General features: G+C 41.4%; 1 protein-coding gene across 1 annotated transcript in view; it reads right to left on the reverse strand.

The window, feature by feature from the left end:
• Positions 1–232: 232 nt before the first annotated feature.
• Positions 233–24252, reverse strand: part of LOC132133438 (aquaporin-9-like) — a 41157-nt gene continuing 17137 nt past the window's right edge. The window contains exon 6 of the mRNA XM_059546253.1: positions 233–1198. Coding sequence (XP_059402236.1) covers positions 994–1198 — 205 coding nt within the window. The 3' untranslated portion in view covers positions 233–993. The remainder of the gene's footprint in view (positions 1199–24252) is intronic.

A 24252-nucleotide genomic window follows, 5' to 3' on the forward strand; every position in this document is an offset into this window, starting at 1 on the left:
CCTTCTGTTGTTAAATGACAAACTAGCTGTACACCATGTGGACCAGTGTAACTGAACACGCAGTTTAATAACATTACACAAAGTCCTGTGTTAAATGATATAGAAATGAAAATAAAAGACTAAAAATAAAAACCAAAACGGAAATTAAAAGAACTGAAAAACTAAAACTAAAAACACAAACACACTTGGTGTTTGTAAGCTAGACACATCTGCCGTAAAAGTTCGGCAAAAGTTCAGTTTATTTCAGCAAAACGCACAAATACACAGTTGAAGTGACAGGATTTCATTACAAAAGATCTACTTTTTACAAAAGAAATTAAAAAAACTAAGTAAATAACTGACTTGACAAAAATTGACTTTTTTTTATTTTATTTTTTTTAAATCTTCAAACACAAGGACATTAACAGAAACATAAATATCATAGACAGTATATGAATGACAACAAGGTGAAATAAGACTTAAATTTAACATGAAAACTCAACAATGGTGATCTAGAGGAAAATCTTTTGCATCTCTCCAAGACCATTGCTAATCTCTGCCGTGGACCATTAGATTCACGCATGTGATGTGATGGTCATGCTTAAACAAGCATGTTTGTCAGGTGCTTTCATGATCAATGTCGTCAGTCAGTGTGCTTTAATCTGGACAGAACTGCTGACAGGGCGATCCTGGTGCGGTTCCATCACTTTAAAGGATTAAACAGCCATTGAATCGATTGTTCTGGGTCCAGTGTAATATTGACCCATCAGCAACATACAATCAGATGTTATGTGCAGTGGAAGATTATGGGACAGACATTAAGCTTGTATTAAGTTAAAGCACTTACATGAATCAATCGGTTGTAACCGGTTAATTATTTGAGTTGTGAAATGTCTAAATGAGGTGGATGAAGGTCGCTCATGTCACTGATGAGTCTACTCCTGTAAACCGTGTATGAAAATGAGTTCAGCAGCTTTACTTGGTCACAACAGGAATTCTACTGGTCTTGGGTTTCTAGCTCATGTTGATCATCTCGTATTTGTCTTTCAGGCTGCTGTCTTCATCTTCCTCCTCATCCTCCTCTTCCTCAGGTTCTTTGTGAGATTTGTCATTGTGGTTGGAGTGATGAAGCTCAATCAACAGGAAGTAGATCACAGCACCGGCAACGCCCCCTACCAACGGCCCGGCAACAGGGATCCACCACCAGTAATCTGCAGTGCTGCACACACACACACACACACACACACACACACACACACACACTACTATATCACTGAACCATTATAACAGATCACAGAATTATCACAATATAACACCGAATCATTATAATATACCACCAAATTATCATATCACTCAATCATCGCTAAACCATCACAATATATCACTAAAATCACCACAGCACAGAAGCATCACAATATATCACATTATTATCATAATATAACACCAAATCATTAAAGAGGCCATGAACTGACTTTTGAGAATTATTTTTACTATTCTCTGAGGTCCACTTGTTGTGTTATCAAGATTTTTATGTAAAAAAAAACACCATAATTCAAAAGTAATAGGTTATTTCTGTCCTGTTTTGACCCCCTCATTTGAACGCTCTGATTGAATAGGTGTGGCAGATTGTAGACCCGGAAGTAAACGCCCACATGATTGGTTAAAAATTGTGTTTACTTAACAGCTACATCCTTCACAGATGGATACTGCTATAATTAAGATGAAAACTGCATAAATATTCACTTCATATCAAACGATCTGTAATAAAAGACAAAGCAATAGTGATCACTAAATAAAAACAGTTCCTCACACTCGTGTGGTGTGACATTACTGTCAGATCCAATATAGTCACACAGTATCATCTTTTAGTTTCACCCTTTCTGAAAATCATGTGTTGAATTGTTCCTTGAATAAACGAGTGAAACTTCCTTGGAGTTTCATTCGTTCAATCTGGTGAGTGTTTACATTCCTCCGCAAGCGCACGTGAGCTCAGCTTTACAGAGACTCGCTGATCAGATCACAGAGACGGAACAACAACATCCGGACTCTGTTTAAATCATTCTCTGGGACTTTAATAGAGCTAACCTTTAATAAAGCCAATCTAAATCCCACCAGAGACAGTAACATATTGGATCACTGTTACACCACAATAAAGGATGCATTTCACTCTGTTCCACGAGCAGCTTTGGGGCTGTCTGATCACTCTCTGGTTCATCTTATACCGACCTACAAACAGAAACTTAAATCTGCTAAATCTGTAATAAAGACTGTGAAGAAATGGACCAGCGACACAGAGTAGGATTTACAAGCTTGTTTTGACCTCACTGATTGGAGTGTTTTTGAAGCTGCTACCACCGATCTGGACGAGCTCACAGAGAGTGTGACATCCTATATTAGTTTTTGTGAGGATATATTAATTCCTACCAGGGATAATTTAACATTCAACATTGATAAGCCATGGTTTACAGCAAAACTCAGACATCTTCGTCAGGCCAAAGAGGATGTCTACAGAAATGGGGACAGGGTCTTGTACAACCCGAATTCCGGAAAAGTTGGGACGTTTTTTTAATTTTAATAAAATGAAAACTAAAGGAATTTCAAATCACATGAGCCAATATTTTATTCACAATAGAACATAGATAACGTAGCAAATGTTTAAACTGAGAAATTTTACACTTTTATCCACTTAATTAGCTCATTTAAAATTTAATGCCTGCTACAGGTCTCAAAAAAGTTGGCACGGGGGCAACAAATGGCTAAAAAAGCAAGCAGTTTTGAAAAGATTCAGCTGGGAGAACATCTAGTGATTAATTAAGTTAATTGATATCAGGTCTGTAACATGATTAGCTATAAAAGCTTTGTCTTAGAGAAGCAGAGTCTCTCAGAAGTAAAGATGGGCAGAGGCTCTCCAATCTGTGAAAGACTGCGTAAAAAAATTGTGGAAAACTTTAAAAACAATGTTCCTCAACGTCAAATTGCAAAGGCTTTGCAAATCTCATCATCTACAGTGCATAACATCATCAAAAGATTCAGAGAAACTGGAGAAATCTCTGTGCGTAAGGGACAAGGCCGGAGACCTTTATTGGATGCCCGTGGTCTTCGGGCTCTCAGACGACACTGCATCACTCATCGGCATGATTGTGTCAATGACATTACTAAATGGGCCCAGGAATACTTTCAGAAACCACTGTCGGTAAACACAATCCGCCGTGCCATCAGCAGATGCCAACTAAAGCTCTATCATGCAAAAAGGAAGCCATATGTGAACATGGTCCAGAAGCGCCGTCGTGTCCTGTGGGCCAAGGCTCATTTAAAATGCGCTATTTCAAAGTGGAATAGTGTTTTATGGTCAGACGAGTCCAAATTTGACATTCTTGTTGGAAATCACGGACGCCATGTCCTCCGGGCTAAAGAGGAGGGAGACCTTCCAGCATGTTATCAGCGTTCAGTTCAAAAGCCAGCATCTCTGATGGTATGGGGGTGCATAAGTGCATACGGTATGGGCAGCTTGCATGTTTTGGAAGGCTCTGTGAATGCTGAAAGGTATATAAAGGTTTTAGAGCAACATATGCTTCCCTCCAAACAACGTTTATTTCAGGGAAGGCCTTGTTTATTTCAGCAGGACAATGCAAAACCACATACTGCAGCTATAACAACAGCATGGCTTCGTCGTAGAAGAGTCCGGGTGCTAACCTGGCCTGCCTGCAGTCCAGATCTTTCACCTATAGAGAACATTTGGCGCATCATTAAACAAAAAATACGTCAAAGACGACCACGAACTCTTCAGCAGCTGGAAATCTATATAAGGCAAGAATAGGACCAAATTTCAACAGCAAAACTCCAGCAAATCATAGCCTCAATGCCCAGACGTCTTCAAACTGTTTTGAAAAGAAAAGGAGATGCTACACCATGGTAAACATGCCTCGTCCCAACTATTTTGAGACCTGTAAAAGAAATCAAAATTGAAATGAGCTCATTTTGTGCATAAAATTGTAAACTTTCTCAGTTTAAACATTTGCTATGTTATCTATATTCTATTGTGAATAAAATATTGGCTCATGTGATTTGAAAGTCTTTTAGTTTTCATTTTATTAAAATTTAAAAAACGTCCCAACTTTTCCGGAATTCGGGTTGTACAATCAGGCCAGGAAAACACTGAACAAAGAGATTAGAGCGGCTAAAAAGACCTACACTAAAAAGTTAGAAGACCAGTTTACTTCCAACGACTCAACTTCAGTGTGAAGAGGAATGAAAGCCATCCCTAACTACAAGACATCATCCCCCAGCACTGAGGCTAATCAACGACTTTTCTAACGACCTGAATGAGTTTTATTGTAGATTTGAAACCCCCAACACCCATTCTGACCATCTCCCTACACAACTGTTAACACCTCCTGCAATCCCCCTCTCCACCTCTCCTGCACTTCAAATCTGTGAAGATGATGTGCGCCTGGTCTTCAGGAAGAACAAAAGAAGAAAATCACCAGGCCCAGATTGTGATACACCAGCCTGTCTGAAAATCTGTGCTGACCAGCTGGCCCCCATCTTTTCACAGATCTTTAACAGATCTTTGGAGTTGTGTGAAGTGCCTTCCTGCTTACCGAGCAAACAGGTCCGTGGATGATGCAATCAACATGGGATTGCATTTCATCTTGCAACATCTGTACAAAACAGGGACTTATGTGAGGATCCTGTTTGTCGACTTCAGTTCGGCTTTCAACACCATCATCCCAACAGCCCTCCAGGCCAAACTGACCCAGCTCTTTGTTCCTAGCTCTATCTGTCAGTGGATCACCAGCTTTCTGATAGATAGGCAATAGTTAGTGAGACTGATGATATTTCCCAATGGTAACATGTAAAGTGTGAAAAGTAATGGCCCTAGTACTGAGCCTTGAGGTACTCCTAATGCACTTGTGATTGATATAATACCTCTTCATTCACTGCTACGAATTGATGGCAGTCATATAAGTATGGTTTAAACCATGCTAATGCACTTCCATTAATGCCATGAAAGTTTTCTAGTTTATGCATAGGAATGTTGTGGTCAATAGTGTCGAACGCAGTGCTAAGACGCAACTCTAAGGCAAGTCAAGTCACCTTTATTTATATAGTGCTTTAAACAAAATACATTGCGTCAAAGCAACTGAACAACATTCATTAGGAAAACAGTGTGTCAATATTGCAAAATGATAGTTAAAGGCAGTTCATCATTGAATTCAGTGATGTCATCTCTGTTCAGTTAAATAGTGTCTGTGCATTTATTTGCAATCAAGTCAATGATATCGCTGTAGATGACCCCAACTAAGCAAGCCAGAGGCGACAGCGGCAAGGAACCGAAAATCCATCGGTGACAGAATGGAGAAAAAAACCTTGGGAGAAACCAGGCTCAGTTGGGGGGCCAGTTCTCCTCTGACCAGACGAAACCAGTAGTTCAATTCCAGGCTGCAGCAAAGTCAGATTGTGCAGAAGAATCATCTGTTTCCTGTGGTCTTGTCCTGGTGGTCCTGGAGGGCCACTATCCTGCAGAGTTTAGCTTCAGCCCTCATAAAAACGAACCTGCCTGTATCTATCTAGTAATCCCGAAAACACTGATTGCCTTGTTCAGGTGTGTTTAATTAGGGTTGGAGGTAAACTCTGCAGGACAGTGGCCCTCCAGGATCGGAGTTGCCTATCTCTGCTCTAAGGAGAGCAGCCTCAAAACACAAGTTGTGTCTGCTCAATTGTGATCCTTCCTGCAAAATAATTATCTGTATGAAGAATTTCAGTCCGGTTTCAGGCCCCACCATGGCACAGAAACTGCACTTGTCAAAACTACAAATGACTTGCTTCTTGCGTCAGATCTAGGCTGCATCTCATTTCTAGCTGTACTTGATCTTAGTGCTGCGTTCGATACCATAGATCATGACATACTCATAGATCGATTATAAAACTGTACAGGTATTCAAGGGCAGGCTCTAAGATGGTTTAGACCCTACCTGTTTGATCGCTACAACTTTTCTTAAATGGGGAGTCATCTAATTTATCACCAGTAAAATATGGAATGCCACAAGGATCTGTCCTAGGTCCTTTGCTATTTTTAATATACATGTTGCCCCTTGGTAATATTATTTGAAAATACAGGAGTTACGCTGATGATAATCAACTATATTCAACTATAATCAACGAGAACAGATGAAACTTCTAAATTATCTAAGCTAATAGAGTGTGTTAAAAATGTAAAAGACTGGATGAACAATCATTTACTCCTATTAAATTAGGATAAGACAGATATTACTTAATGGACCAAAAAACAGTACACAGAATCTCGTAGATTCCAATTTGCAACCAGGCGGACACTGCCAAGCTACGAAACATGTTTTCTGTTTCTGATGCAGAAAAAATAGTTAATGCATTCATGACCTCTAGAGTGGGCTATTGTAATGCACTGCTAGGGGGTTGTCCTGCATCTTCAATAGACAAGCTATAGGTAGTCAAAAATGCAGCAACTAGAGTACTTTCCAGGTCAAGAAAATATGATCATATTACCCCAGTTCTACAGTCTCTGCACTGGCTACCTCTCTGAGGCGTGCTGTCTGTTTGACCGAATCAAACTCCATACCGAGAAAAGAAATACTCTGTATTGGGGAGAGTTTGCTATTTTCCCAGTTGACCCAAAATCCTAGCAGGCTGAGGTGCCGGAGCACCATGTCCATTAGCTCTCACAACTAATCCCGACTGTGCTAGTATAAGCCAACCATCGAGTTTAGGATGTGAACACCCTGCTCTCTGAGGGGAACAAGAGCCGCCTCCATGACTTTCATGGAGACACTGGGAGAGAGGGACAGCCCGAAAGGGCAGAACCTTGTACTTATATGCCCATCCTTTAAACACAATCCACAGAAATAGTATTTTTGGCGATCTTGGGGACAGACTGTAGCATCTGCTTAGGACCATGTACGATCGTTTGGGCTTCATGTCTTAGAAATTCCTTTTAGCCTTCAGACATTTGCTTATAAATCGTACACATTGCCACACATTATACATTTATATGGGTGCTAAATTGCCAAGGGTTTTCCCCCCCAAGATCAAGATGATGTTAAACAGCAACTCTCAGCTCCTCAATATCGGACTTTAAACACAGATATGTAAATGACCCTCAGGGCCAGACACCACGGCCTAGCTGACCAGTGGACCACCTCAACGCTTACAAATACACATAACACACACACACACACACACACACACACACACACAAAGACATTTTCTTTATTTAGACTACAATTATTCAGTTACAAATGTATCTGGTATATGCATGTGTTGTCTGTATGTTTCCCTATTACATTAGTCTAGTTACCACTGTTTATTTGTATTAGATAAGCTCTAAATGCTAATATTCAGGTGTATGAATGTATATCTGGTATCGTTCTTAGTATCAAAATGATCTGCTCTTTTTTCCTCAAACTCAAATGTGATTCAGAAATTCACCATACTATTTATACCATATTTTGGGTAAAACCACACCAATTATTCAGCACAATCATAAAGCATGCAAATGAGGTGTCACTGGGACAAAGAAACACTTTCCCGCTGAAACTATATGCTTTGTTACTGATCAATCTAACCAAAATGGGTTAGGACACCAGGACACTTTACTCAACAACTACAGATCAATGCAGTAACCACTAATTGACTATTTAAATGCGCTTCTAGGACTGCGATCTCCGCACGCAAGACAGGAGCATCGACCACCTTCACTGTTGTGAAGTGGATGCAGCTGAACTTGGGGGCATGCCGGGTGAACTGAATCGCGTAGCTGAGGCTGAAAGTCTGCAGAAGCCAGCAAGACAGGCTGGGACACACTAGCCAGGCACCCAGATACCGTGCAAGTGGGACCAAAGGAACCACAGCTGAACCTCAATTGCTCTTTCAGGGAAATGCTCTTTTAGTGCTGAGGCACACAGAGGAATGGCCACTTGCAGAACAATAGGAGGTATAATGAGCATACTCGCACCCTAAAGAGAGCAGCCCGAAAAATGGAGCGCAGCTGGAGGAAAACAAAACTAGAGGTATTTCATATTGCTTGGCGGGAAAGTAACCTATCCTACAGAAAAGCATTAAAAACTGCTAGATCCGATTACTTTTCTTCTCTTTTAGAAGAAAACAAACATAACCCCAGGTATTTATTCAATACAGTGGCTAAATTAAGTCAAAGTCAAAGTCACCTTTATTTATATAGCGCTTTAAACAAAATACATTGCATCAAAGCAACTGAACAACATTCATTAGGAAAACAGTGTCAATAATGCAAAAATGATAGTTAAAGGCAGTTCATCATTGGATTCAGTTATGTCATCTCTGTTCAGTTAAATAGTGTCTGTGCATTTATTTGCAATCAAGTCAACGATATCACTGTAGATGAAGTGTCCCCAACTAAGCAAGCCAGTCGCGACAGCGGCAAGAAACCGAAACTACATCGGTGACAGAATGGAGAAAAAAACCTTGGGAGAAACCAGGCTCAGTTGGGGGGCCAGTTCTCCTCTGACCAGACGAAACCAGTAGTTCAATTCCAGGCTGCAGCAAAGTCAGATTGTGCAGAAGAATCGTCTGTTTTTGTCTTGTCCTGGTGCTCCTCTGAGACAAGGTCTTTACAGGGGATTTGTATCTGGGGCTCTAGTTGTCCTGGTCTCCGCTGTCTTTCAGGGCAGTAGAGGTCCTTTCTAGGTGCTGATCCAGCATCTGGTCTGGATACGTACTGGATCCGGGTGGCTGCAGTGACCCTCTGATCTGGACACAGACTGGATCTGGTGGCCACGGTGACCTCGGAACAAGAGAGAAACAGAGAAATATTAGCGTAGATGCCATTCTTCTAATGATGTAGCAAGTACATAGGGTGTTATGGGAAGTGTTTCCGGTTCCGGTTTACCTAATTAATGCAGTCTAAAAATCCTTTAACGGATTTGGATAATAAAAGCATATTAGTATGTTATGTGTATGCCAGGTTAAAGAGATGGGTCTTTAATCTAGATTTAAACTGCAAGAGTGTGTCTGCCTCCCGAACAATGTTAGGTAGGTTATTCCAGAGTTTGGGCGCCAAATAGGAAAAGGATCTGCCGCCCGCAGTTGATTTTGATATTCTAGGTATTATCAAATTGCCTGAGTTTTGAGAACATAGCGGACGTAGAGGATTATAATGTAAAAGGAGCTCATTCAAATACTGAGGTGCTTAACCATTCAGGGATTTATAAGTAATAAGCAATATTTTAAAATCTATGCGATGCTTGATAGGGAGCCAGTGCAGTGTTGACAGGACCCGGCTAATATGGTCATACTTCCTGGTTCTAGTAAGAACTCTTGCTGCTGCATTTTGGACTAGCTGTAGTTTGTTTACTAAGCGTGCAGAACAATCACCCAATAAAGCATTACAATAATCTAACCTTGAGGTCATAAATGCATGGATTAACATTTCTTTATTTGACATTGAGAGCATAGGCCGTAATTTAGATATATTTTTGAGATGGAAAAATGCAGTTTTACAAATGCTAGAAACGTGGCTTTCTAAGGAAAGATTGCGATCAAATAGCACACCTAGGTTCCTAACTGATGACGAAGAATTGACAGAGCAACCATCAAGTCTTAGACAGTGTTCTAGGTTATTACAAGCTGAGTTTTTAGGTCCTATAATTAACACCTCTGTTTTTTCAGAATTTAGCAGTAAAAATTACTCGTCATCCAGTTTTTTATATCAACTATGCAATCCATTAGTTTTTCAAATTGGTGTGTTTCACCGGGCTGCGAAGAAATATAGAGCTGAGTATCATCAGCATAACAGTGAAAGCTAACACCATGTTTCCTGATGATATCTCCCAAGGGTAACATATAAAGCGTGAAGAGTAGCGGCCCTAGTACTGAGCCTTGAGGTACTCCATACTGCACTTGTGATCGATATAATACATCTTCATTCACTGCTACGAACTGATGGCGGTCATATAAGTATGATTTAAACCATGCTAATGCACTTCCACTGATGCCAACAAAGTGTTCAAGTCTATGCAAAAGAATGTTGTGGTCAATTGTGTCAAACGCAGCACTAAGATCCAATAAAACTAATACAGAGATACACCCACGATCAGATGATAAGAGCAGATCATTTGTAACTCTAAGGAGAGCAGTCTCAGTACTATGATACGGTCTAAATCCTGACTGGAAATCCTCACATATACCATTTTTCTCTAAGAAGGAATATAATTGAGAGGATACCACCTTTTCTAGTATCTTGGACAGAAAAGGGAGATTCGAGATTGGTCTATAATTAACTAGTTCTTTGGGGTCAAGTTGTGGTTTTTTGATGAGAGGCTTAATAACAGCCAGTTTGAAGGTTTTGGGGACATATCCTAATGACAATGAGGAATTAATAATAGTCAGAAGAGGATCTATGACTTCTGGAAGCACCTCTTTTAGGAGCTTAGATGGTATAGGGTCTAACATACATGTTGTTGGTTTAGATGATTTAACAAGTTTATACAATTCTTCCCCTCCTATAAATTAACGAAAAATAAAGCCTCAACAAGTGTTGACATTTCCCAACACCACAGCAGTAATGACTTTATGAACTACTTTACTTCTAAAATCGATACTATTAGAGATAAAATTGCAACCATTCAGCCGTCAGCTACAGTATCGCATCAGACAGTGCACTATAGACCCCCTAAGAAACAGATCCACTCATTCTCTACAGTAGGAGAGGAAGAATTGTATAAACTTGTTTAAATCATCTAAACCAACAATATGTATGTTAGACCCTATACCATCTAAGCTCCTAAAAGAGGTGCTTCCAGAAGTCATAGATCCTCTTCTGACTATTATTAATTCCTCATTGTCATTAGGATATGTCCCCAAAACCTTAAAACTGGCTGTTATTAAGCCTCTCATCAAAAAACCACAACTTGACCCCAAAGAACTAGTTAATTATAGACCAATCTCAAATCTCCCTTTTCTGTCCAAGATACTAGAAAAGGTGGTATCCTCTCAATTATATTCCTTCTTAGAGAAAAATGGTATATGTGAGGATTTCCAGTCAGGATTTAGACCGTATCATAGTACTGAGACTGCTCTCCTTAGAGTTACAAATGATCTGCTCTTATCATCTGATCGTGGGTGTATCTCTGTATTAGTTTTATTGGATCTTAGTGCTGCGTTTGACACAATTGACCACAACATTCTTTTGCATAGACTTGAACACTTTGTTGGCATTAATGGAAGTGCATTACAATGGTTTAAATCATACTTATATGACCGCCATCATTTCGTAGCAGTGAATGAAGATGTATCCTATCGATCACAAGTGCAGTATGGAGTACCTCAAGGCTCAGTACTAGGGCCGCTACTCTTCACGCTTTATATGTTACCCTTGGGAGATATCATCAGGAAACATGGTGTTAGCTTTCATTGTTATGCTGATGATACTCAGCTCTATTTTTCTTCGCGGCCCGGTGAAACACACCAATGTGAAAAACTAATGGAATACATAGTCGATATAAAAAACTGGATGACGAGTAATTTCTTACTGCTAAATTCTGAAAAAAACAGAGGTGTTAATTATAGGACCTAAAAACTCTGTTTGTAATAACCTAGAACACTGTCTAAGACTTGATGGTTGCTCTGTCAATTCTTCGTCATCAGTTAGGAACCTAGGTGTGCTATTTGATCGCAATCTTTCCTTAGAAAGCCACATTTCTAGCATTTGTAAAACTGCATTTTTCCACCTCAAAAATATATCTAAATTACGGCCTATGCTCTCAATGTCAAATGCAGAAATGTTAATCCATGCATTTATGACCTCAAGGTTAGATTATTGTTATGCTTTATTGGGTGGTTGTTCTGCACGCTTAGTAAACAAACTACAGCTAGTCCAAAATGCAGCAGCAAGAGTTCTTACTAGAACCAGGAAGTATGACCATATTAGCCCGGTCCTGTCAACACTGCACTGGCTCCCTATCAAACCTCGTATAGATTTTAAAATATTGCTTATTACTTATAAAGCCCTGAATGGTTTTGCACCTCAGTATTTGAATGAGCTCCTTTTACATTACAATCCTCTACGTCTGCTACGTTCTCAAAACTCAGGCAATTTGATAATACCTAGAATATCAAAATCAACTGCGGGCGGCAGATCCTTTTCCTATTTGGTGCCTAAACTCTGGAATAACCTACCTAACATTGTTCGGGAGGCAGACACACTCTTGCAGTTTAAATCTAGATTAAAGACCCATCTCTTTAACCTGGCATACACATAACATACTAATATGCTTTTAATATCCAAATCCGTTAAAGGATTTTTAGGCTGCAATAATTAGATAAACCGGAACCGGAAGCACTTCCCATAACACCCTATGTACATTGCTACATCATTAGAAGAATGGCATCTACGCTAATATTTGTCTGTTTCTCTCTTATTCCGAGGTCACCGTAGCCACCAGATCCAGTCTGTGTCCAGATCAGAGGGTCACTGCAGTTCCCGGATCCAGTACGTATCCAGACCAGATGATGGATAAGCACCTAGAAAGGACCTCTACTGCCCTGAAAGACAGCGGAGACCAGGACAACTAGAGCCCCAGATACAGATCCCCTGTAAAGACCTTGTCTCAGAGGACCACCAGGACAAGACCACAGGAAACAGATGATTCTTCTGCACAATCTGACTTTGCTGCAGCCTGGAATTGAACTACTGGTTTCGTCTGGTCAGAGGAGAACTGGCCCCCAACTGAGCCTGGTTTCTCCCAAGGTTTTTTTCTCCATTCTATTACCGATGGAGTTTCGGTTCCTTGCCGCTGTCGCCTCTGGCTTGCTTAGTTGGGGTCACTCCATCTACAGCGATATCGTTGACTTGATTGCAAATAAATGCACAGACACTATTTAACTGAACAGAGATGACATCACTGAAATCAATGATAAACTGCCTTTAACTATCATTTTTGCATTATTGACACTGTTTTCCTAATGAATGCTGTTCAGTTGCTTTGACGCAATGTATTTTGTTAAAAGCGCTATATAAATAAAGGTGACTTGACTTGACTTTATTAATTACTAATGGTTTCCCAACATTTTCACTTTAGAATACGCCTAATGTTTCAGGGTGAAAATAAGTCCTGCAGAATTATTTGATAATTCTTAATTAATTACAAATTGGATACCTGTATTTTCACTTTTCCTCAGGCTTTGCCTTACATACAGAAATTGAATTAATGATAATGTGGTATATGCTGAGGAGGCACACATACAGTACTGTATATAAAATTTAAAAACTAAGGTAATTATCGCAAGGCACTGGAGTCATGGTGGGGTTCCTATTGGAAGCTGATTTCTTACAAAACACACTCACAAAACAATGTACTACCCAGGCAAAACCTCTATAAAATGTATTGCATTTATTAATATTGCATTTTCATACTACTACTACTATTGCTAATAACATTTATATGAAAGGGTCACAATTCAATGTAAATGTGTTAAACTGTTCATTAGTAGTTACTTCATAGTTATTTTTCTTGAACCCTAACTAGTAGATAATTAATAGTAGTTCTTCAGTAGGTATGACAGAATACATTAGTTATTGATTAGCTAACTGTTACTTAACATAATCATAAAATTTTATTACATACTTATTAATTAACACATCTTCCTTAGTATTTAACAGTAGTGAGTTAAGTGTTAATGAATAATCACCTGTTAGTTCTTCAATAATTCCTTATTAGTTATGTAGTAAGTAAGAAACAGTATTCTAGTAAGTAAGAAACAGTATTCTAAAGTGTTACCAAAAAAAAAAATGAATTACTGAGTTGGAAAAAGGATCACTCCCTTGTGTCAGTATTTGGTTGTAGAACCTTTTGCTCTAATTACAGCCTTTAGTCTGCTGGGATTTGTCTCTACTAGCTTTGCACATCTAGACTTTGCATTATTTGCTCACTCTTCTTTGCAGAACTGCTTAAGTTTAGTTCAATCTGATGGTGAACGTTTGTGTACTGTAGTCTTTATGTCACTCCACAGATTTTCAGTGGGGTTTAAGTCTGGGCTTGGAGTATACCATGCACCTTTTCACCTTTTTCTCCTTCAACCGCTGAGTGCTCAGTTCTGCTGTGTGCTTTGGCTCATTGTCATGTTCAGGGATGGACTGGCCATCTGGACATTCTGGAGAAGTCCGTTTCGACAGCCGTCAGCCTGGTTGGTTCATCATCAAAGGAAATGTGTCGACAAAAGGGGGCGCTAATGCAATCTATTTTTGCTAATAATAAACCTAAACTTACACGAAGGAAAGAGGGCTCGTGATGGCAAGCAAAAAAAGGTGAAGATAAAGGTGTTTGGGAGAAGCTAAAATAGAAAAAGCGAACAGTTACATCAGGTTACCTTTGCCCGCCTCTCTCGCTATAGAGCAGGTAGTCTATAGCACTAAAATCCCAAGACACCCCTAGTCCAAGTGTCCACTGCTATTTATCACTCTGCATTGTATGACATGGATATTCCATTTATTCATAAAGAGACAACAGTGATTCTACAACGGGTTAGACTTGAGAGATATTGAGTTAGAAAATAGAGTAAATGACGTAGCCTATAAGGTGATTGCTCCGATTAACATGACCCACACACACACACACACACAGACAGACAATTGAAGAATTCTGTAGTTTCAGGTTTCTAAATTTTATGTTTATGCTTCTCTTTTTATGTAGATTTTAAGTATTTAAGTTCATAGGCCTAATAATACATTTATTTCAATCCCCTGCTGAAAACAAAACAACAATAGTAACCATCAATAGAATTTGTAATGGTTTTACTGGTTATAATGGAAATTGTATTTGTTATAATGAAAATTATAAGGGACCCTATTGGTCTGGTAATTGGTAGCCTATTATTGTTGTTAAATATTATTATTGTTAAAACCACTAAATCCTATATTTAACCATTTAGCAGATACATTTTATCCAGAGCGACTTACAAATGAGTACAATAGAAGCAATCAAAAACAACAAAAGAGCAATGATACACAAGTGCTATAACAAGTCTCAGTTAGCTTAACACAGTACACATAGTTTCTTGAAAGATCTTGACACATAGTTGTTTAAATAATATAATACAAAGAAAACAGAATAAAAAAAGAATAGAGCAAGCTAGTGTTAGTGGTCTTTTTTTATTGTATAATAAATACAAAGAAAATAGATACAATACATTCTAATAAATCCTAATGGACCATGTCCCAAAACACACAACAGGAAACCATTATTTAATAGTTTTAATGATTAAAAGTTGATTGTTTGTAATGTTCGTAATGGCATTTGTAGTGGAAACCATTAGAATTTCTGTGATGGTTTCTATTGTTTTTTTCAGCAGGGTTTTTGTGATGCTATTTGCCATAAATGCAATACATTGATTGCTGTAATATTATGAGATAGTAGCGGCTGTTTTTAGTTTCAAGTTTAATTTATTTAAATAGCATCATTTACAACAGCAGCAGAAGCAGACCAACGAGCTTTACAGCATCAAAATAAAATAAACAACAAGTGGAACATCAAAATAGCAAATAAATAAAATCAAAGCTAAAAACCAAAATTAAATCCACATTTAAAATATATAACAAAATATAAGAAATAAAACCAGAATTGTCATTAAAAATCGAGTACAGAGATGGACCCTTTTCTTTAATTTAACTCTAGGAACGGTGAGCAATCTAATATTACTAGATCTAAAAGCTCGAGAGGGGTTATGTAAGAAAAGCAGTTCAGATTAATATGAGGGAGCTAAGGTGTTTAAAGACTTAAAGACAAAACCAAGGATTTTGAGCTCCACTCTAAAACGCACAGGCAGCCAATGCAGAGAATCTAAGACAGGAGTGATATGAGTAAATTTACGTAGGCTGAGTCTTGCTGATGCATTTTGGACCAACTGGAGACGGACCAAGGTAGTGGAATTCATTTCACAATACAGGGAGTTACAGTGATCTAAACGTGATGATATAAAAACATGAATTACTTTCTCAAAGTCTTGAAAAGTGAGGAAAGGCTTGATTATAGAGAGAAGATGGATATGAAAGAAACAAGATTTAACCGCCAAATTTACTTGAGTATCAAGTTTCAGCTTGTTGTCAAGCAACAAACAAGTTTTTGGCTTGGGATGCACAAAAGTGAATACTGAGATATTTTAAGGTAATGCCACTAGGGGGGCCAAAAATTATCATTTCAGTTTTCTTTTCATTAAGGTTGAGAAAAATTGATGCCATCCAGATTTTGATATCCTTCATACAAGCCAACAAAGTGTCAAAGGTGTTACTATCATAGTGTTTAAGTGGCACATAAATCTGGGTATCATCAGCATAGAAGAGAAACGAGACTCCTTGCTTCCTGAAAATAGAGCCCAAAGGGAGCATGTACAGAGAAAAAAGTGTTGGTGTAAGTATTGATCCCTGTGGGACCCCCCATGTGAGATTAACAGCTGGTGACGTGGGTGCCTAGTCGAACTGAGAGCCTCCAGACCTTTAAATAGGAGCTAAACCAACTTAAAACGGTTCCCTTTAAGCCCACATAGGACTCAAGTCAAGCAATAAGAATATTATGGTCTATCATTTCAAATGCAGCAGTAAGATCTATAAACCCGTTTCCAAAATAGTTGGGACACTGTACAAATTGTGAGTAAAAAAGGAATGGAATAATTTACAAATCTCATAAACTTATATTTTATTCACAATAGAATATAGATAAAATATCAAATATTGAAAGTGAGACATTTAAAAATGTCATGCCAAATATTGGCTCATTTTGGATTTCATGTGAGCTACACATTCCAAAAAAGTTGGGACAGGTAGCAATAAGAGGCCGATTAACCAATTTGCAACTTATTCGGTCAATTGGCAACGTGACTGGGTATAAAAAGAGTCTCTCAGACTGGCAGTGTCTCTCAGAAGTCAAGATGGGCAGAGGATCACCAATTCCCCTAATGCTGCGGTGTAAAATAGTGGAGCAATATCAGAAAGGAGTTTCTCAGAGAAAAACTGCAAAGAGTTTGAAGGTATCATCATCTACAGTGCATAATATCATCCAAAGATTCATTGAATCTGGAACAATCTCTGTGTGTAAGGGTAAAGGCTGGAAAACCATACTGGATGCCCGTGATCTTCGGGCCCTTAGACGCACTGCATCACATACAGGAATGATACTGTAATGGAAATCACAACATGGGCTCAGGAATACTTCCAGAAAACATTGTCGGTGAACACAATCCACCGTGTCATTCGCCGTTTCTGGCTAAAACTCTATTGGTCAAAAAAGAAGCCATATCTAAACATAATTCAGAAGCACAGGCGTTTTCTCTTGGCCAAGGCTCATTTAAAATGGACTGTGGCAAAGTGGAAAACTGTTCTGTGGTCAGACGAATCAAAATTTAAAGTTCTTTTTGGAAAACTGGGACACCATGTCATCCGGACTAAAGAGGACAAGGACAACCCAAGTTGTTATCAGCACTCAGTTCAGAAGCCTGCATCTCTGATGGTATGGGGTTGCATGAGTGTGTGTGGCATGGACAGCTTACACATCTGGAAAGACACCTTCAATGCTGAAAGATATATCCAAATTATAGAACAACATATGCTCCCCTCCAGGTGTCGTCTCTTTCAGGGAAGACCTTGCATTTTCCAACATGACAATGCCAGACCACATACTGCATCAATTACAACATCATGGGTGTGTAGAAGAAAGAACCTGGTACTGAAATGGCCAGCCTGCAGCCCAGATCTTTCACCCATAGAAAACATTTGGAGCATCATAAAGAGGAAGATGTGACAAAGAAGACCTAAGACAGTTGAGCAACTAGAAGCCTGTATTAGACAAGAATGGGACAACATTCCTATTCCTAAACTTGAGCAACTTGTCTCCTCATTCCCCAGATGTTTGCAGACTGTTATAAAAAGAAGAGAAGATGACACACAGTGGGAAACATGGCCTTGTCCCAACTTTTTTGAGATGTATTGATGCCATGAAATTTAAAATCAACTTATTTTCCCCTTAAAATTATACATTTTCTCAGTTTAAACATTTCACATGTCATATATGTTGTATTCTGAATAAAATATTGAAATTTGAAACTTCCACATCAATGCATTCTGTTTTTATTCACAATTTGTACAGTGTCCCAACTTTTTTGGAATCGGGTTTGTAACAGCACCAATACAATACTATCACCCTGGTCAGTTACCATATAGATATAATTTAACACGTTTAATAAAGCTGACTCAGTACTATGAAACGTTCTGAATCCTGACTGAAATGTAGAATTAAAAAGAGCAAGGTGATCATCCATTTCTAAGTTAGTCATGAGGTTCTCTAACAGATCAAAAGAGTAACTTTCTCTGTATAGTTGTGCAAAGTTATTTATAGTAATAGCATTAAACGTGCGAGATGATCTGACAGCACCATGAGGTTTTTCAAACCAAGAATGGATAGGGACAGTAAAAAGAAGAGGCATATGATCAGAAAAGTTGAGGTCGTAATGGCATTTGTAGTGGAAACCATCAGAATTTCTGTAGTGGTTTCTACAGTTTTTTTCAGCAGGGTCACCATGGGTTTTGTGATGCTATTTGCCATAATTGCAATACATTCATTGCTGTAATATTATGAGATAGTAGCGGCTGTTTTTAGTTGTGCTGGGCCTGTTTAGGAGAAAATCTAGGGCCGTTTTTTACTCCCAATCCATCCCTGGTCATGTTGGAATGTAAACCTTCTTCCCATTGGCAGAGGGCAGCAGATTTTCCTCAAGAATTTGACCGTATTTTGCCCCGTCCATGTTTCCTTCTATCCTAACAAGACCTCCAGTCCTTGCTGCAGAGAAACACCCAGAACAGGGTATTACCACCTTCATGCTTTACTGGAGGAATGCTGTTATTTGGATGCTGAGCTTGATTGGATTTCCTCCAGACATACCGTTTGGTGTTGTGGCCAAATAATTAAATTTTAGTCTCATTTGCCTCAAAATCTTCAGGGTGTGTTTTGGTAAAACTATGTGGTGACTGCATGTGGCCTTTGTTGAGGAGTCGCTTTTTCCGGCACTCCTTCCATTTTTGGAGAATTCGTGATATTGTTGTCACATGCACACAATGATCATTCTTTGTCATGAATTCCTGCAGCTGGTTCAGAGTTGCTGTTGGCAGGGCCGGATTAACATCAGTGAAAATGACATACAGCCAAGTATGGTGACCCATACTCAGAATTTGTGTTCTGCATTTATACCATCCAAAGTGCACACACACAAACCATGAACACCCAAAGCAGGGGACATCATTTGGGGGTTCAGTGCCTTGCTCAAGGGCACCTTAGTCGTGATATTGCCCTCTACACCCCCATATATTAATCGCTGTTATTAAAGCCCTAATATATTTAGTTTTTCTAAGTGTACATTAGTGCTTGGCCAGCTACTCATTTACACTATAGTTTATTGATGTTTACCCACATGTGAAACATCCTTAGGTTCTTTACAGAAAACAGAACTGATTAGTTCAACCATCGAGTCCTCGGGTAAGGGTTCGAGTCTGGTGCCCATAGGCTATAATGCAGTCTGTAAGGGATACAGAAAGTATTAGTTCCCCTCTCAAGTCTTTGGGTTTACACTAGCTGATTAAACTGTGCAGCCCAAGAGACCACCTGGAAACCACTGTAGTCCCTGTGGTCAAGCTAGTGGAAACCAGATTGAGTTAAAGTGTAAACTCTACAAAACTGTAAATAAACAATTTACTTAATTTAGCTCTCACTCAGTTACATTGCACTATAGATAAACACCAACGGAACCATCCAGAAGGAGTGCACATCATAGCGGGTGATTTTAATCAGACACGTCTGAAAACAGTTCTACCTAAATTCCCCCAATATGTTAAGTGTGTGACCAGAGGGAAAATTACACTGGATCATGTGTATTCCAACATTAAGAATGCCGAAAGGACTGCACCCCACCCCCACCAGGGACAGTCAGATCACTGTTCACTGCTTCTTCTCCCAGCATACACCCCTCTGAGGAGGAAAACAAAACCGGTCACAAAGATCATTAAAACTTGGCCTGAGGAATCTCTCTCTCAACTGCAGGACTGATTTGAATGTACAGACTGGGACGGATTTGAACATCAGGACCTGGAACAATACACAGAATCTGTTTTGTTCTACACTAAAAACTGCATGGAAAATGTCACTGTCAACAAAAAGATTCAGGCGTTTCCCAACCAGAAACCCTGGATGACATGTGAAGTGCAGTCATTAATTAAAAAAAACGTGACTCCGCCTTCAAGTCTGGTGACAAAGCTTTGTACAGCACTGCTAGATCCAACTTAAAGAGAGGCATCAAACTCATCAAACTCATAAAAAGAAAATTGAGGACCACCTTACAGATAAAAATCCAAGAAGAGTGTGGCAGGGCATTCAGAGCATTACCAATTATATGAACAATAACCACAGCAAGAACTTAACCATTTCTTTGCCTGCTTTGAGGTTAAGCAACCTACAACAAATTCACCTTCACCAACCTCTGGCACCTGCCATGGCAGGGAACCTATGTAAGAATACTTTTCATAGATTACAGTTCAGCATTAAATACAATTATCCCAGACAATCTAATCAGCAAATTATCTGCACTGGGGCTCTCCCCCTCCATCTGCATATGGATAGAGGACTTCCTCACAAACTGTTAAGCTCGGCTGTTTTTTTCTGTATTTTTGATCAAATAAATGCAGGCTTAATGAGCAGATGAAACTTCTTTCAAAAACATTAAAAATAGTAATGCTTCCAAACTTTTGTTCTGTACTGTATATTGTGGCGAGCCAGCTAACGAGGGATTAGCGTCGCCCAGGAAACAGTGCTCACACTGCAATCACCAGGGAGTTCATTGTGATCACCGACACCTGAACCTCATCAGCAGAACAGCTTTTAAGCAGAGGAAAAGGAAAGGTAGTTGAGCTTCGACTCCAGAACAAGACTAACGCCGTGTTCTGGCTCTCTTTCAGATTCAGGTGTCTGAGGAACAGCACGTCACGCCGCACCCACGGATACTTTTTGCTGCACAACCAAGACTCCTGCAACCAAGACGGATGCTTCTTAAGTGTCCCCATAGAACCCTGCTTTCTCTCTCTCGGCTTGGCGTACCTCTGGGACTTGAAATGAAGGAGATTATTCGCAGACTCACGGAAAGAACGGTTCGACAGCAGAAATTCTCTGAGCAGCTGGCAGCCCGACAAGAGAGGACGGAACAGGTAGTAGAGCAGCTGCGTGTCGCCACAGCCCAGCGAACCCCACTCCCTGAGCCACGATGGCAAGCCCATCAACACCTCACTAAACTCAATGACCAGGATGATGTGGAGGCATATTTACACACCTTTGAGGTCATTGCGACCAGAGAGGCATGGGAGAAAGAGCGGTGGGCACAGTTGCTTGCCCCGTTCCTGACAGGAGAAGCCCAGCGAGCGTATTACTCCTTCCCACCACCCTGACATGAGGATTATGACGCACTGAAGAAAGAAATCTTGGCCAGGGTGGGGCTGTCCCCAATGTGTGCGCATCACTACCAAAGGCTCGTGAACATGTGCAACCCCTCCAGTCTGGCGGACCTGATGGAAGCGGTGGAGCTGGCGGAGGCATACTTTGCGCCCGATGCAGGAGACCGAGCAGAACCCTAACAGGTGGAGGGCACCTCAAGGCCAGTTAATGGACCAGTGGTACCTGCACCAGGACAAACCGATGAACCCATGCCCACCGAGCCGCCATCTGAGTGAACCGTCTGCCTGGATGGGGGAACCGTACAAGCTGTCCTAGACTCGGGCAGCTTGATCACTTTGGTTCAGCCTGGTGTACTGCGACTCCGACAGAGTGGAAAAGCTATGATTCCACATAACATGTGTGCATGGAGACTCCCGCAACGTTCCCGCACAGCGGGTTACCATCTCAGCCAGCCCCGGGACATGGCAACTGGAGGTGGGGGTGGTTACCGGTGGTACCGGTGCTACTGGGAAGAGACTGGCCAGGTTTCGATCAGCTAATGGCCACCGCGATGCAGCCAGGACCCAACCCCCGGGCTCGCCACAAACAATGAGCAGAGCGTAATGAAGGCCGGCGACCAGCCCTCCTGGCCACCGATAGCGACGGGGATGGTGAGTGTGCTAATTCTGCTAATATGTATATGAACTTGTTCCAACAGATCACAGCAGGGGGATCGTTTGGCTGAGAGCAGCGGGACGACGAGCGCTTGAAGAATTGCTGGACTCAGGTTCGTGTAATAGAGGAGGAGGTGCGCCAGCCGCCGCCTCACCCCACCCCTTACTTCATAATCAAGAATGCCCTGCTTTACTGTGTTGCCCAGCATCGGGGGGAGGAGAAACTGCTCTAAGTGGTGCCAAGGACCAAGACTGAGACGGTAATCGAGCTAGTGCACTCGCACCCGATGTCTGGACACCTGAGCGTGGTTAACACCACACAGTGGATTCAAGACCGGTTTCACTGGCCAGGATTAGAAGCGGAAGTGAAGCGATTTTGCCAGAGCTGTCCAACCTGCCAGTGCACCTCCCCTTGTCAGCCTCCTCCCAGCCCACTTGTGCCACTAACCATCATTGAGGTGCCCTTTAGCCGCATCGGTATGGACCTAGTTGGGCCGCTGCCGAAATCCGCCCGGGACTATGAACACATCTTAGTGATACTGGACTATGCAACCCGGTACCCAGAAGCCGTGCCCCTCAGGAAGGCCACTTTCAGAGCCATTGCCCGTGAGTTGTTCATGTTATTCAGCCGAGTGGGAATACCACAGGAAATATTGACTGACCAGGGAACCCCCTTCATGTCTCAGCTCATGGCGGAGCTCTGCCAGCTCCTTAAGGTGAAGCATCTCCACACTTCAGTATACCACCCCCAGATGGATGAATTGGTTGAAAGGTTCAACCAGACCCTGAAACAGATGTTGCGACGGGTGGTGGCAGAAGATGGGCGCGACTGGGACCTGATGCTCCCCTATGTGTTATTCGGTATCCGAGAGGTCCCTCAGGCGTCCAATGGGTTCACGCCTTTTGAGTTACTGTTCAGCCGACAGCCCCGACAGCCAGGCTGTTGGATGTGGAAAGAGAGGCACGAGAACACCTTGCAGAGTCCCAGCGCACTCAGAAACGGCTGTATGACTGGCCAGCCCAGCCAAAGGAATTCCAACCTGGGGACCGAGTGCTTGTTCTTGTGCCGACTGCGACTTCCAAAATCCTAGCCTCCTGGCAGGGGCCCTATACCATCATAGAGAAAGTGGGGCCAGTAATGTACCGTTTTCGCCAGGTGGGACGCCGGAAGGAGCAGCAGATCTACCACATCAACCTGCTCAAGAGGTGGGTGGCTCCCCGAGAGCAACTGGCAGCTTTTACTCAGGAGGAGACCCCAGTGGTCGCGGTAGGGGAACAGCTCTCCCCGATGCAGAAGGCAGAGATAACCACCCTGGTCAGACAATTCAAAGATGTGTTCCATAGCCACCCGGGCAAAACCGGATTATACAACATGAGATCCGCACACCCCCTGGTGAAATCGTTCGCCAGAGTTACATCTCTATGCTCGATCTGACCAAGGGCTATTGGCAGGTGCCCCTCACCCCGACTCAAAGGAGAAGACTGCCTTCAGTACCCCTGGTGGCCACTGGCATTACCTGGTTCTGCCTTTTGGCCTTCACGGGGCTCCTGCCACATTCCAGAGAATGATGGACATCATTTTGCGACCACACCAGTCCTACGCCGCTGCATACCTGGATGATGTGGTCATCCACTCTGTGAGCTGGGAGGAACATCTCGATCGGTTACGGAGAGTGCTAACCCAAAGAAGTGCCACCTAGGACTTGCAGAGGCACAATACCTGGGCTACCAGATTGGCCGAGGGCTAATCCGACCTCAGAGCAAGAAGATAGAGGCGGTTCAGCAAGCGGCACGGCCCACCAACAAAACTCAGGTGCGTGCCTTTTTGGGATTAGCCGAATATTATCGCTGCTTCCTCCCAAATTTCTCCTCAATAGCCAGCCCTTTGACAGACCTCAACAAAAAAGGGCAACCAGAAAAGCTGAAGTGGACGGCGCAGCGGAAGCCTCATTCCAAACCCTCAAGGGGACGCTCTCGTCTACGCCCGTCCTACATGCCCCGGACTTCGGCTGCCCATTCATCCTACAGACGGATGCTTCTGACACTGGCCTGGGTGCAGTCCTTTCCCAAGAGAAAGGAGGAGAGGAGCACCCAGTCGTATACATCAGTAGGAAGCTCACCCCAGCAGA

The sequence above is a fragment of the Carassius carassius genome, chromosome 50, assembly GCF_963082965.1.
Source record: "Carassius carassius chromosome 50, fCarCar2.1, whole genome shotgun sequence".
Classification (NCBI taxonomy): Eukaryota; Metazoa; Chordata; class Actinopteri; order Cypriniformes; family Cyprinidae; genus Carassius; species Carassius carassius.